This window comes from Protopterus annectens, chromosome 1.part1 (genome assembly GCF_019279795.1).
Source record: "Protopterus annectens isolate FY-2018-M chromosome 1.part1, PAN1.0, whole genome shotgun sequence".
Lineage (NCBI taxonomy): Eukaryota > Metazoa > Chordata > Ceratodontiformes > Protopteridae > Protopterus > Protopterus annectens.
In genome coordinates, this window is record NC_056726.1 from 884483519 (window position 1) to 884499515 (window position 15997).

Consider the following 15997-nt stretch of genomic DNA (forward strand, 5'->3'; position numbering starts at 1 on the left):
GATGTTTCTGCTTAGGTCGTCTGCGAATGTGTTCTTTTTTCCTGGCAGGAATTGAGCTTGTAATTGAACTTGGTAAGCCAGTGCTGTGTTCCACAAGGTCATTGCTTGTCTGCATAGAGGGTAGGAGTGTGTACCCCCTTGTTTGTTTATGTACCACATTACTGTGGTGTTGTCTGTCCTTATGCTAAGCTGTCCTGGATGCAAGAGGTCCTTGAAGGCTGTCAGAGCATTTTTGTACAGCTAGCATTTCTTTTTGATTGATGTGCAGATTTCTTTGATCTGCTGTCCATTAGCCTTGAACGCACCATCCTGCCATGTGTGCCCCCCAGGCATAGTCCGATGCATCTGTTGTCATAGTTTGCCTTGCTGGGGGTAGGGTGAAAGGCTGACCCTTGTTTAGGTGACAAGCCTGTGACCACCATAGAAACTCCTGTTGAAGGCAGGGAATGAGATTTATCATGGTTTCCAAGCTGTGGCTGTGTTGAGTGCATACGCTTTTTAGGTACCATTGTAATTTCCTCATATGCAGTTTTGCAAATGGTATTAGTAGTATGCAAGATGCCATGAAGCCCAAGGCCTGCAGAATTTTTCTTGCAGCGAGTTGGGTCTTTGTTGCCATTGTTCTGAAGTATTGAGTTAATTGTAGTTGTTTGTCTGGCGTTAGATAAGCCAACTGGGCCGTTGTATTCAAGCTGGTACCCAGGAATGTCATAATTTGTGAGGGCACTAGTTCCAATTTATTTTCGTTTACTGTGTACCCTAGGCAACTTAAGAAGATGTCTTACAAAAGCCAGGTGCTGTAAGAGAATGTCCTTGCTTTCTGCTTGGATGAGACAGTCGTCCAGGTATGGGTATATTTGAATTCCTCTCTATCTGCAGTATGCAATTACTGGTGCCAGGCATTTTGTGAAGACCCTGGGTGCAGTAGATAAGCCAAAGGGCAGTGCAGAGAATTGGTAAATGGGTTGAACCTGCAATGAAACAGAGGTATCTTCTGCAATTTTGTCTGATAGGGACATGCAGGTATGCCTCCTTGAGGTCCAACTTTACTAGCCAATCTTTCTTGCCCAACATGGGAAGAAGCTGCTGTAGTGTTAGCATCTTGAATTTGGGTACTTGCAAGAAGGTGTTTATGATTGAAAGGTCCAGAATGGGTCTTCAAGCATTGTCTTTTCTGGGGACTAGAAAGAGCCTTGAGTAAAATCCTTGGCCTTGCTCCTGTGTAGGTACCAGTTGAATGGCTCTCATGTCCATGAGAGCTGTAATTTGTTTTTGTGCCTCTGCCCATTGATTTTGTGGCAGGTTTGGCATTCCTTTTATCCTTGGCAAGGTGTGGAAATGGAATCTGTATCCGTGTGAGATAATGTCTAAGACCCATATGAATCATGGGATTACTTGGTGGAATAAATGTACTATAGGTTCATATGTTCATAGATTAGTACTAAGCTAACTGCCCTTGCAAGGCATTTTAAGCCTAGCCAATTATCCCTTGTGAGACTCAAACCCTGCACCTTGTGTTTGTAAGGCAAACACCTTAACCATTAGGCCACCCTCCCAACTACTATGCTTCAGTGTCAAATGGGCTGCATCACTAAAACAGTCATTGTTATTATTTGAAAAAAAACACTTTTAAATTGAGTAATCTAGTATAAAGCTTTAAATTAATTAAAATTTTGCCAAAATCTAATTTAAAAGAGGGTACAAAACTAAAACCTCTTTTAAAAAGAACTAAAAAATCATCACCGAAATGTTTATCAGTGTAATTACACAAACTAAAACCACCTTCTGTAACAATAAAAACATCATTAATATCGTAAGGATTCTCGAAGGTCTGGTTATTTGTTCTGTCATCAGGTACTTCGAAATTAGTAATGCTAATATCATTACCTGAAATATTGATACTAATACTGTAACCACAAACAAAATAATCATGTAGAATACTGACATCACTTAACTCAAATGCACCTATTTGTGCCATGCATTGTTCCTGTGTGATGTATTTCTGTAATGCCTGTTCTGTTGCTGTGTACCATATCTGTTGCGTAGTCTCTCCAACCTTCTCAGAGTCGGTTCTTCTAAAAAATCAAGCTGTCCATCGTCATAATCAGAATTTATAAAATCATCATTATTCCTATTTCTATGAATATCTATATGTTCATCATTATTGTTATCCATAGCCATGTCACCTCTACCATAAACCTCTCTGTCTACTAATTTGCTATTATATTTCATATTTTTGTATTGTTTAAAATAAGAAAAAACTTTATTATTCTTATAATCAGTAGAATCTCTTTGTAACTTATCATTTTTAATATCTAAACCTTTACTGGTAAAACTTGTCCATGTCCTTAAAAATCTGTTCCAAGCGAAATTTATTGTGCTCAAACAACAAGTCCTGTTTAATACTCTTATCAAGCGCCACTACTTGTTCAGACAGGAGTCAGCTTGGAATTGTTTTTACGAGTAATAAGCTTAACCAAATCCAAACCAGTTTTATCAAACAGTTCTAACAGCATTCCTTTTATCCTTGGCAAGGTGTGGAAATGGAATCTGTATCCGTGTGAGATAATGTCTAGGACCCATTTGTCCTTTGTGATGATGCGCCAGTTGTCTGCAAAAAGTGCTAATTTTCCTCCCAAGGGAGCTGCCAAGAGAGTTTTGCTTGGCAATTTGAGGTTTGAGTCATTGTGTTTGCCTTCTAGTACTTTGGGACCTATCTTCTCCTCCCTTCTGTGTTGTAGTGCCCCATTGGCGAGGTTTGTAAGGGATTTGTGCTTGTCCTCTGCCCCTTGGGCGCCTGTATTTACCCCTCTGTGGTCTGTCAGAAGCTGGAAAGGACCAATTTTTTGTTGGCCAATTTCTGCTGAAGCGTGGGGGCTGTACCTGTAAGAAATCTTTGACCGTTTGCATAGATTTTGCCTTATCCTCCATTTTCTTTAAAACCTCCTCTGCTTTAACCCCAAATAAAACATCCTGCTATAAGGGTGCATCCAGTAACTTTGCTTTAACATGATGAGGCAGAGATTGTTCCTTTAACCAAGCATGCCTACGTATAACAGACCCAGTAACAGCTGCTCTAGAGGAAGCTTCCAAGGCATCAAAACCACATTGCAAAGTATGTTTGCCCACCTGTTCAGCTGCATGCAGCAGATCTTGCATTTCCTTGAATTCAGACTGTTGAGGGTGCGTGCCCATCTTTTGTTTTATTTGATACATTAGGAATTGCTGGTATTTAAGCATGTGAAATTGACAATTTAATGCTCTCATAGCTAAAGTAGTTGAGGTGTAAACCTTCTTTCCCCCACCTATCTAGTGCTCTGGAGTCCCTTTCTGAGGGTACAGGATTTTTAGCCATAGAAGCCTTAGCCCTTTGGGACCCTGGGAGATTGTCTCTGGATCAGCAGCAGAGCTTTTGTAAAGGAATTTGTGAGAGTCAGGCACTCTGTAGTATCTATCTGGTTTGGCTGGAGCAGGAGGCAGCGAATCTGGATTTAGACTAGATTCTAAGAAGACATCATCCACTATGTCCAAAACTGGGGGGATAGCAAGTGGTCTGTGCTGGGGGAGCAAAAGAAACTCTCGGAGCCTTTTCTTTGAGTCAGAGTAGTCCTGACCTTCCCAGTGGTAATGCACCCTCATGGTGTGTAAGGTTTCCCCAAAGGAGTAGTCTTCAGGGGGAGAAGCTGAGGGAATGGAGTCTTCAGCATCAGAATCTTCATAAGGGGGAAAGGAGTAAACCTGTACCTCAGAGGAGCCTGAGGAAACAGACAAATGATCAGAGGAGGCATAATCCTCCACTTGTCTAGGCCTTTTGTCGGGGGGGGGGGGTTGGGAACCCCTGATCAAATAAATCAAATTCAGCCATTTTAAGCATCTGTTTCTTAGGCATAGGGCCTTGACCTGGAGAATGAAGTGTAGGCTTTTTTGGTTTTAGAGGAGTCTTAAGCTTAGCATAAGATTTTATGGTGAGGGTAGTCGGTCTGAAGATACCTTCAGAAACCGAAGGTGTTTCAGCAGCACTGGCTTCCCCTACTGCAATGTTGTCGGTGGGGCCTAAGGAAAATGGCTGCGTTGGCCTATAAATCTCTGCTGGGGGATCTGATGTGGTCTGGGGATCCAATTCAGTGGTAGCCATGGGCTGTGTAGGTGCTTCACTGAAAACCGGAGAACCGGCGACCGGGCCAGCCGAGGCCTCGGAGTCTGGCTTGGATCTAGGCTGCCGGTCCTTATCCTTGCATTTTTTATGCACGCCGGTAGTCGGTTGCTCCGACGGCATAGTGTAATAAAATTTTTTACCAAAGCAGTGTCGTGCGAAATCAAAGCAACGTTTTATAGTTCGCTTATTGAACCTAGCACAAAACCGACAACCAGTGACGTCGTGGTCTGGGCCTAGGCAAGGTATACAAAAAGAATGAAAGTCCTTATGAGGTATTTGCTTCCCACAAGAAATGCAATTGTTAACTTTTTCTGACATCGGACTGAGGCAAGAAAAGGTTCCCCCAATGGGGTACTTAGCTTTGAAGACTTCGGACTGAAACTCGATTCGAAAATCTCAGGTGTTGGCCGACCGGCACTTGCGAACTGCTTCTGCTTCGGGCACCGCGCAGCAAGAAAGACTGGAGAAAATGGCGTCGGATACCTCTGATATACCCCTGGCGCTCTGACGTCAGGGAAGAAGCGACAGCAAGATACCTCTGATATACCCCTGGTGCTCTGACGTCAGGGAAGAAGCGACAGCAACCGACGCCGGACCAAGACTTTGGAATTCGTGCCGAATGCGGGACCGCCTGATGGCAGGATAACCCCAAGTGTGATGACTGCAGCAGGATTAACATGATGAACATCAGCAATTTCTTTAGAAACACAAATAATGTCCAGTATGTTTTGTTCCCTGGTAGGCTTTTTTGAAATCTGAAGCAATGGTTGTTCCTTAACAAACATTGCAAATAATTACCTTACTAATGTTGCTGAAAAAATAATATTCAAGTCTGTTTCTAGTAAATTTAAACCCTACCACTATTCTTCCCTCCTGTGTTTCATGCAAGAATTGCATGTAATCCTCTAGGTCATCAGCATGTTAAGTCCAAGAAGAGTAAAGCCAAAAGGCCAGTGACAGAATTCCAAAAAAAGGGAACCTAGGCGTGACATAAGAATGGCCAAAAAGGGGTTAGACAAAGGGCAATCTAGCAAAAAAATGCAAAGCAGACAGTCTGGGACCCAGTGGGCAGTGAAGGTTTAAGCTTTGTCCTTGAATAGGTGGGTGTGTTGAAAATAATCTGTTATACTAGCAAAGAAAGACTAAAAAATGCATTAGCCAATATACACTCCTCTGCTTGACAAAAACAGTATCTGCTTATGGGTAAAAAAACAAATGGCTAAATTTATTTAACCCCCCCAAGGTAATGGGAAAAGGGAACAGTAAATGCTCTATGGTAGCTCAAGTACAGCTGGCTCAGATTACAGCCTACGTGACCAGTTTGACCAGCAGCTCGGATGCCTTATGTAATAGGCAGAGAAGATATATGCCCATCTTGAGGAAGGGGAAGATAGCGGTTCCCACCTGGCTCATGCTGCTGCTTTGAAGGCAGGGCCCCGTCTGGAGAGAGGAGAGCCCTTTAGATCAAGGGGAGAAAGTGCTGGGAAGATGTGGCTGTGGCCTCCCAAGCTCAGGATGCAAGGTCCTGTCTGCTCATGTGGGGAAGAGTGCATGCATGAGCAAGGGGACAAAGGCAGTCCTTACAATGACTCTAGTGTTCATGTCAACCCCACAGGGAAGGTTATGTTATAAAATGAAAAAGCTCTCATTGTCTGCATGCCAGCAATTGAACAAAGCACCAAATGGGCTGCCTGGATGATGGCTTCCCTCCAGCCATGTCTAATCGAGGGAAGGTTTGATGGTTGGCAGGCATGGGGGCAAAAGCATTATCAATTAAAATTAAATAAAATGCATATAGTTAAGTTTAGTTAAATCATTAAAGCCTTGTAAACTTTTACTGTACACTGCCATGACAGGCTGCTCTATTATCAGTAATGTGTGCAATAAACTACAAAAGGTATAAAGGGATGACTGTGAAGAAATCCTCAAAGTAACCTTCTCAACCAGGGAAGAATATGGTCAGGTATGTAGAGGACAACAAGGTGCTGTACAAAACACCTCAAGCAAGCTAACCTTGAGTAAAGGAAGGTAAAACATCTAAACCTGTTTCTGAAAGAAACTACAGTGTGGAAGAGTCAAATGTAAACTGACTACACAAGAGCTTACAGACTATCTGCATAAGAGACTGTGAAGTTAGGCTAGTCATGGCCTGGATCTCAATAGCCAAACTAAGTGAAGTGATTGTTCTCTTTCAAAATTACATACAGCATGACCCACTCTTTGCTTGCTTTAGCAAAATGGCTAACAAAGAACACCTCCTGTTATAGTTAATCTTCCTAATACACAAGAATTGCTAGCTATGAAGTGAATTTGATAAAAAGTATCCTGACAAAACATTAGAGATATCACACTCATTTAATTATTATAGAACACATACCACTCCATGACTAGGAATGCATAATTCTGTTACGATACCATATGCAATTAATCTGTCTTCAGAGTACAAAGCAAAGTACAGCTGCTGAAAATTTAAAACTTCTGAAATGGTTTTCGTTTTCAGATGGGTGACAAGCACTATTTTGCTTTAAGTAAACATGACATCATCACTTGAACATCCAACATTTGTAGCTGGTTGTCACAGCTGAAGCCTTATTTTAATCTTGTCTTAAAATATTGTGTGAATTTGCTAGTCTTTGTTAACACTTACTTTACTATGCCATATCCCAGGCTGACAATAATTACAAGCAGGCGTGCTAATGTCCTTTTGAAAGCAGAAACTAATTCAGCAAATACCAAAAGGCCTCCATCTGCAGAATAAAAAAAAAAATCTGATGAATAAGAAATTATGAAGCCTCACATTGTCTTTCCAGTCAAGTCAATAAACATTACTAGATTTTAAACTTACCTGACTTCCCAAAACTATTGGCATTTTGATATTCAGCATAAAATACTGCCTTTTCAAGCATACCCAAGAATATCACTGTAGCTATCCAGAACTGGATTCTTAGCAAGTCTTTCCAATAGCAAGCAGACCACAGCAACCAGAGGACACCATACGCAATGTATATAAAGCACATAACCATATAAAACTGCAAAGGAAAAAACAGGGTTTGAAAGGCGGAGAACTGTAACAAAAAAAAAAAAAAAAGAAGAAGAAGAAACTACAGATGTATACCACTCCTATAAATTTGCTAACAAGGTTATGTTTGATACCATAACTTAAAAATAAAATCAAAAGCTGTGTCTGATGAGTGACCAACTTAATGCAAAAATTAAAACAGACAACACTCAGCAAGGAAACGTGGACTTTAATAACACTGGTGAATGCTTCTGTATATTCCTAACTCAAGATATCCACAGAATAAATAATAGCCAGACATAATTCAATATAACCCAAACAGACTATTTGGTGATATGATTTAGTTGGTTTATGACATCTTACAAAATCTATTTATTATATTCAGTTAAAATTTACTATGAAGAAGTCTCAGTTTAAGACAGATAAAAGCACTTCGTTGTGTTAAAATGTTTGTGCGTCCTTACTGCATGCAATTTTTTTTGACGATTCCAAAACTTCAGCTACTGTGCTTTCCCATATTCAAAGCTGTGTGAACTTAAACCAGAGTACACATGTGCACTCAATTGTACCAAACTGAAACTTTAGTTGCATCAGTGTAATATATGGAATAAATGATTACATGCTATAATTATGTTTTTATCATTTAAACTGCTGTCTGTTACTTGTGTGCTACCTGACTGGCATGAGTTCTGGTTCATAATGGTAACTGGTGATCAAGATGCTTATATAGTTATCAAAAGGAATCAAATAAACAAAAGTGAGCAGCCTTTCACTCTGGACAAGGAGATGCATTTTAGATGTCTTAAATCTATATTAATTCTGCTTGCATTATATTATATGAAACACACAAACTAGATGACAAAATCTTGCATCACTGTTTTGTGATCTGTACCTGCTGCAAAAATCAAAATATGATAACACACAATAATCACATGTATGCAGAAAAGGTCAGACAGACAAATGGTGAGAATAGGACAAATTTAGAAACTACTTAAGCCAACACACCATAAAAAGGATTTCTTTAATCCACAGACATCTTCATATATCATCTGTTCCAACCAGCACAAATCTAGAACTGCTACCAGTGGTCTTAAGGGGTTGTGTATAAGGACAACTTGTAACCACATACATGTCCAGATGCTAACCTCAACAAGTTTCAGTTAACTAATAAACAACCAGAAAGGTGGAAAAGACTGAGTAAACCACACATGACCAATAAACTAAAAATTGTACTCAGTCCAAGCACACTGGTTCCAATAAAGGTAACAGAAAATCAAATCAACAATCCTAAAGTATAAAAACTTTAATAAGTACACTAAATGTAAATCCAGTTAAGTGCTTTCATTCCACACAGGGAGCTTCATCAGAATACTTAACCTCAAGTAGCAACCATTTAAATACTACCAGCAATCAACTAATAAAGAATTCTATTGGTTCCTAACAAATAATACACAATTAAATGTTCCATCCCTTAATACATGAAAAATACAATACAAATACATTATTTAATTGCATTACTTAATTGCCTTTATTGGAACCAGTGTGCCGGAATGGGTACAATTTTAAGTTTCAGTTTACTGGAAGGGCCAAAAAAGATGCCATCGTACTGGTTATGAACGAAGAATGTCAAGTATAAGGTTTACTTCACTGTCATTTTTTTGTATGCCTGAATTAGAAAGTTATTTATTAATCCAAATCGTGTTATTTTTCAAGTTGACAGATGTACTTATTAATGGGACTTACTCAGATCTTTATTTGCCGGATGGCAGAGCATGCTAAATATGACAAACTCTAAAAACAGGCTGAAAATAGTTTGGCTTTCTCTTCTTTATAGCTAAGCATCATCAGATGACATTTGGTAAAGCATGCCGCATGCCCTAGTAGTGGAGAAGGACAGGTTTTGGAAAGAGAAGGAACAAAGGTTTGGGGACATGAGGCCTATGCCCCATCTGCATGCAGTTCACTAAGGTTTTCCTTCTTGCAAAACCATTAAACCCACTGTAGACTTTTTTTCCAACTCAGAGCAAGGCCACACCTAAAGTTCCTATGCACACAAAGTCTGACATGCCCTGTTTTGTTAAAGTAAGCTTCATACGTTAGAAATATGATAAACATATTTATAAATATAGACCTCCTAACTATATAATCAAACTCGTTTTGCACTTCTAACTTCAAAATCCAGACATTTCAAATTTCAATGCCCTTGTTACTCTGAAGTCTGTTTATTACTTTAAAATTTCTTCAGGACCCACAACTGTGAATTTTCTCCAAAATATTATATCATTGTGGCCATGCTTGTCGTAAGAGTCAGCGTTAAAAAATTCAGTTTCCTAGCTTTATCTCAAGCTATTTATGCTAGTATCATGGATTTCTACTTTCCCTTGACTTAAACCATCATACGATTCATCAGGGTAGAAAACTTGTATTACTTTGCTGTCAGGCAATTTGCTAAGGGGTCTTTGGTTTCTCAAGCCATCTCAAAGTGTAACAAAGTAGTATCCAGACAGATATGTGGTATTCTCACTTACCTCTGGAATCCACATTTAGATTTGCTGCATGCAGACCATCTACTCTGGTTGTATTTCTGGCAGTAATCTTATTGCTTTGTCAAAGCAATGCTTTTGAAAACTGTTTTAATCTCAGCTTTTTTTCTCCAAACATCTATTAAATTTTCACATATGACAAAGACAATCTTACATTTATATACATGAAAAACATACAAAATGATACCACTTTAGTTGCAAACAGTTTATAACACAGACACCATTGAAACAACTGTAGTTGCAAACTTAATACATCACTTATAAACCATCCAGTCGTTGTCAGTTAAGCATTATATGACTCATTCAAACCCTGCCTCAAACGTCATTCCTGCTCTGCATATATTGTTCATACAAATCCCATTTTTTCCTATGTAGCTTGCTCCTTCCCTTTTCTAAAGATCCCAATTCCAGTTGTTTCATATCTGTTATTATATTCACTTCTTCTAGTAAAGTTTGTCTAGACTTTGATTTCCATTTTCTAGTAATTGTTTTTTTTTAGCAGCCAACATAATTAGACTTAGAAAAGCTTTACTAATGTCTAGGCAATTCCAATTCTGTAGCATAACTCAAAAAAATCATCTCCCCAGTCACTCCAATCTTCTCACCCAGCATCTCCAACATAGTCTACAGGGAATCCCTAAAGTCTGCCAGCTCATTACACTCCCAAAAAATATGTTCCCAGCTACCTCTTTCTTGCCCATCACACCTCCAACATTTGCTATCCACCTGAGGAAACATTTTGTGGAGTCTTCTTGGGGTATAAAAATATCTGCAAAGAATGTAAATCTTCTAGACTTTGTTGCATATTTAGGAGATATACAAACATCCCCCTTTGTCTCTTTGTGAATTGCTTATCCAGTCTCTCTTCCCAATCCTTTCTAACTTCCTCTGATTGATTGTTATACTTATCATGCAATATTTTATATACTTTACTAATTCTTCCTTTTTTAATGGCAGCTTTTGTCTAGATTATACTAAAAACTCTGCCAGTGCTGGATTTTCATTTAAGAGCCCCATATTTCTTTCTCTTTGCCTATACTCTGGTATCAATCCCTAACAGGGAAGGTAATCTAATCTCTAACCTACATCCAAATAAATTCTTGGCCTCTTCCCATTCTATTACCTTTTCCTTTCTAGTTATTTGCTCCCAGTACCTTGGTTCCTTTGCCAGTTTTCTCCAATAAATTCCAGTCCCCTCTTCCCTATTATCTGTATCCCTGACCACAGTCAATCCCTATCGGCAAAATCTCTTTTTCTCCATTCTCGTGCTGATTTGGCTTTTAGAATACTCCCTGTTATTTTATGAATATAATACTCTGTGTGATTTTGATTGTTCTCCTTAAGAGTTTTAATCTCAGCTTTTGTTGCTCAGTCTTATGTCAGCTTTTGGCTTTAAGAATAATCCCATGACCACATAACACATTATTGGCACTATTATTTCTAAGTCTTGTACCCAGCCACCAGTTGTACTGGTGTGTTTCCATGTCCTCATGTAATATGGTCCACATTGGAATTCTTTTCTTGCCTTCTGTAGCAGCATTTTTTACTTTACAACATTCGCTACCCTTCACTTCAAATAGGAATATCTTGGGTTAGAAGTCACTTGCTCAAAATTCCAGTGTTTCACACATCTTTAAAGTTCATAATGAGGTGATCTGGCATGCAGAATAAGGACTCTATGCAGAGATTCCAAATGAATCTGTTCTACCCTATAGAACTATAACTACAAAACACTTTGAATAGCATTTATTTTGTGTTTAACTAACTTTGTTTCTAAGCACAGGAAAGGTCTCTTTCAAATGTCATGTTTGTTTTCACTATCATAATTCTTTTAATTAACTTAATGTTCCAACATATTATTCATGTCAAGTATTGGTACTACCTCAGTTGTAACCTTAATAAATTAACAAAACCCCACTGATCCATAGCTATCAATTTTGGCATCATTTCTGCCACTCTGTTAGCTTTTACAACATAAACACTTTATAATCATTAAGAATAAACTAGCTGTCGCTATTTCATGAGTACCTCTCCCTATAAGAACAGCACAAAAATGTAATAAAATAAATATTGGGAGGGTACAAAGGCAGATGTCAGTACCTTGCATGAACAGTCCAAGCACCAAAAGTATTCCAAAGTTCTTGTATCACTATTCGAACATATATAAGATGCATTTAATTTTCTCAAAGCCCTTCGGCACGATAACAAAAGCAAGCCACCACAATCCACAGGCAGTTTTAACTTCATTATGGATAAAAAATAGGCACTCGTGCTTCTTTCCTTGAAAATTTTATTTGACAAGATAAAATTGGCTAGCGCTTTCACCCGTAGGCTTCCTCAGGCCATTACAACAAATAATCACTTTTAAGGCATTTATATACAATTTCCTTGCAATGTTATTGAGATCACTTCCTGTCATCACAGTAATCGACTCCAATAACATATTCAATTTATATTATAAAAACATAGTGAATGCATAAATAAATTTTTAAAAAATTCATTCACATCAAATATATATTAACAGATTTTAAAAATAATATTTTTTAAAACTTTTTATGCAAGGATTTGTATTATGGCATAAGCAGCTAAGTTCAAACACTTTAGTGAAACATCACAGTCATATATTACTTGTTAAAACATTTTTAAAAACATTTGTATGTAACAAGATATATATCTATTACTAAATTTGTAAATATTCAAAACGTTTACACATAAATCATAAGAATATAATGATATAATATAAGAATATATATATATATATATATATATATATATGTTTATATGTATATGTATATATATATATATATATATATATATATATATGTACACCAAAAACAATACTTCATTTCTGCTTATTTATATATCCAATTTATTTATTAATTTTCAGTTTCCTGGCCTTTAACACGGGTTTGATAGGAATCCTATCATTTAAACCCAGTAAATGGTCAGCTCTTAACCTAATAATCCATTTCATTTCGTTCTCCTCAGTTCTACTTGTTATATCACCACGTCTAATTGTTACATAATTATTTTGTATAACCATGAATCTAAATTCATGGTGTGTAGATGTATCAAGAACGTGTTTTGATAAAGCATTATTTTGTGATTTTATTCTAATATTATACAAGTGTTCTCTAATATGGTCCCTTAGTCGTCTATCCGTTTTGCCCACATAAAATGCAGGGCAGCTTGTACAGGTAGCAAGGTAGACGACATGGGCCGTGTTACAAGTAGCTTGTACTGAAAACATAAATTCTTGTTGTGTAGTAGGGTGTATAAATCTTGCAGTATCATCAATAGATGCACAATATCTGCACTTCTGACAAGGTTTAGTTGCTCCAACTGAGCTATTTTGGTGGTCCTTTCCTACTCTATTTGGGCCACACAACATTCTATATAAATTCATTTTATTTTTATATATAAACTTAGGGCAACTACCTACTACTCCTAGTATTCTAGGGTCCACTGTCAATATTTGCCAATATTTTTGATATATCTCTCTTATATCCATAGCATCCTGTGTATAATATATGGATATTTTGACCTCTTCACCTTTGCCACCTCTGTCATTATTGCTGTTCTTGATCTTCATATTACACACACTTTCATAGAATTTCTGAAATATTTTTAATACTTCTAGAGGATCTCTTCTAATTTTCCTTGTTAAAGGCTCCCTAAGCTTGGTGACAGCCCTTTCTACTTCCTGTTGCTTCAGCCATTGTGCTAAAAGTTTTTGTGATCTAGAGTTACTATCAAAAAACAGTTGCTTAATAGCAATCTTTCTAAACTCGTGCATACTATCGAGGTAGTCCCTTATTTTAGTATTCTGCAGTTACTCTTTTTGTTCTGTGAGATAACATCTGTCAATCCCTCTAAATAATTTGCATAACTTTTTAACCATATTTCCCCCTTCTTTTATTTCCACCCTATTTTTAAACTCCACTTTAATTTTATCCCACTCCCCAGCTATATTTTCATGAGAAATTTCTATGTTCTCTATTAGCTCAAGAATAATTTCCACTACCCATTCCTTAAGTTCATCTCTTTCAACAGATAGGTGGGAAAGTGCTAGTGTCTCATTTTTCTGTCATTACCCTGTGTTTTTACTTTAGTTATTATTGGCGCATGATCTGAAATAGTTATTGGGTGCATATCAAGACCTTCAATTAAATGTACATGTTACTGTGAAATGTAAATTCTGTCTAGCCTAGTCCCGTTTTTGCATCTTGGGGAATAATATGCAAATTCATTCCAAACTCCTAGTACAGACTTCAAATCTTCCATGCCAGGTATTTTCATAAAAGCTACCCTTTTTAGTTATATTTCCTTTCTGGGGCCCCCAGACACATCTTCACTGATGCAAATCAAATTTTAGTTCCTGTCTATAAGTAATATTCCTTGCGGAAAGCTAATTATTTCTCCCAGAATTTTCTTAAGCTCCATTAAGACAGTTTTAGATGAAATATAAATACATGCCAGTGTACTTCTTCTCCCTTGCCAGTACCCAGTTAGTACTACCATTATTATCCTCTTTTATCACTACTGGAGCTCCTCTTGCAATCAATATAAGTACTCTTATTTTCCTTTGTCCCAGGTATTCTGCTGAATAACCACTCTGACAACCTTTCTTTATCAAATTCACATGTTCCGTTTTTTATAAGTGTGTCTCCTGTAGCACAGCTATTTGCATTCTACATGTTTTAATATATTCAATACTCTTTCTTTTGTGTGTTTATCTGTGAGACCATGGGCATTTAAAGACATCACAGAAAGTATCACTGTATTAAGTCACTATTCCCACCTTTTATGTTTAACTGGTTTTCATTACATGTCTAGTTCCAGGCGGTCACGGTGGAGCAGCGGTTAATGTTGTTGCCTCACAGCAAGAGGTTCTTTGGTTCAATCATCAGCTGGGGTGCCTTCTGTGTGGAGTCTGCAAGTCCTCCCTGTGGTTGCGTGGGTTTCCTCCGGGTGCTCCAGTTTCCTCCCACATCCCAAAGACATGCTGTAGGTCCATTGGACACTTTAAATTGGCCCTAGGTGTGTGTGTGTGTGTGTGTGTGTGTGTGTGTGTGTGTGTGTGTGTGTGTGTGTCTTCTGTGGAAGTTTGGGCGCCAGGCTGGCAACTTGGCACTGTAAAAAAAAAAAAACTCCACTGCCAATCATGAGCAGACAGGTGGTCCGCTGTGGCGACCCCTAACCAGGAAAAGCTGAAAGAAGAAGATATGTCTAGTTCCAGCTTTTGTGTTAAATGCATACACTGGCAGGCTGATCTTTTATACAGTTGTTTTTGTCATATCCACTGGACATATGTTACATCTTACAAATCTTTTTGTTTTATTTAAAGCCCTCAAAAAAACACCCCAATATCCTCCTAAATCCTATTAATTTAACATACAAAACTAGGTACATCTTAAAATATTGACGTTTTACCATCCTAATAGGAACACATGCCCCAAATTGACAGCCACACAAACTTGATTTAACCTAAAAGAAAGGTTTTCCATGCTAAGACGCATGGGGTAGCCTTTGCTTCTACTAAGTGCTGTCTGGTTTTGTCTTTTCTTTATAGCTCTACCAGCTGGGCAAACACTTGAATGCTTTCAGAAAACTATCTCCTAGCCATTTCTCTGTATCAGATTGTCCCCAGGAGACATGAGGGCCAGATAGAGAAATCTACTAAGCATACATTTATTTGCTAGAAAAAAGAATTATATTTTCAATATACTTTTTCATTTATCTGCTTTCTCTTAAAACCTATTACTAGATCAAGCTATGGGTCTTAATCCGATCATTACCCTATGCAAGAATAAGAAAAAGCATACTTTTTTCTTTTGTCATGCTCTTTTAACCAGACTTTTTTTACACTGTAGTGCCTATAGTTCTTAAGTGAAGGAGAAACCGGTTTAATCCCCATTTCACTTAAAAATAAATAAAAAAACTTTACTTATCATGCACTATAAAAATAGTACCAATAAGAAAACAATTTTTTACTTATAGTTAACTTTCTCCCTCCTCTCCCCCTCTATTTTATGAGCATTAATGAGAAGTAGGGAATATCCTTTAGAGTCCATTACAAGTTTAACAAAGTCCAAAACAGTCCAATATTTCCAGATTTTCTTGTTTCATCATGTTTCACAAATATAATTATTGCTTTACAATCCTGCATTTCATGATTTCTAAGTTACTAATTTTAATCCTGTTCATCTCTATCTCCCATATCATGTTCTCTGCTTCATTTCCAACATACTCCTGATTCTTCTAGTCAACTCTTGTACT

At 37.7% G+C, this 15997-nt stretch overlaps 1 protein-coding gene across 3 annotated transcripts in view; it reads right to left on the reverse strand.

Moving 5' to 3' along the window:
* The window catches only part of TMEM87B (transmembrane protein 87B), a 1440625-nt gene that overhangs the window by 795242 nt on the left and 629386 nt on the right, over nt 1-15997 (reverse strand). For all 3 annotated transcript variants that reach the window (XM_044078977.1, XM_044078974.1, XM_044078964.1), the window contains 2 exons: nt 7002-7185; nt 6804-6903 (listed from right to left, as the gene is read on the reverse strand). In XM_044078977.1, coding sequence (XP_043934912.1) covers nt 6804-6903; nt 7002-7185 — 284 coding nt within the window. The remainder of the gene's footprint in view (nt 1-6803; nt 6904-7001; nt 7186-15997) is intronic.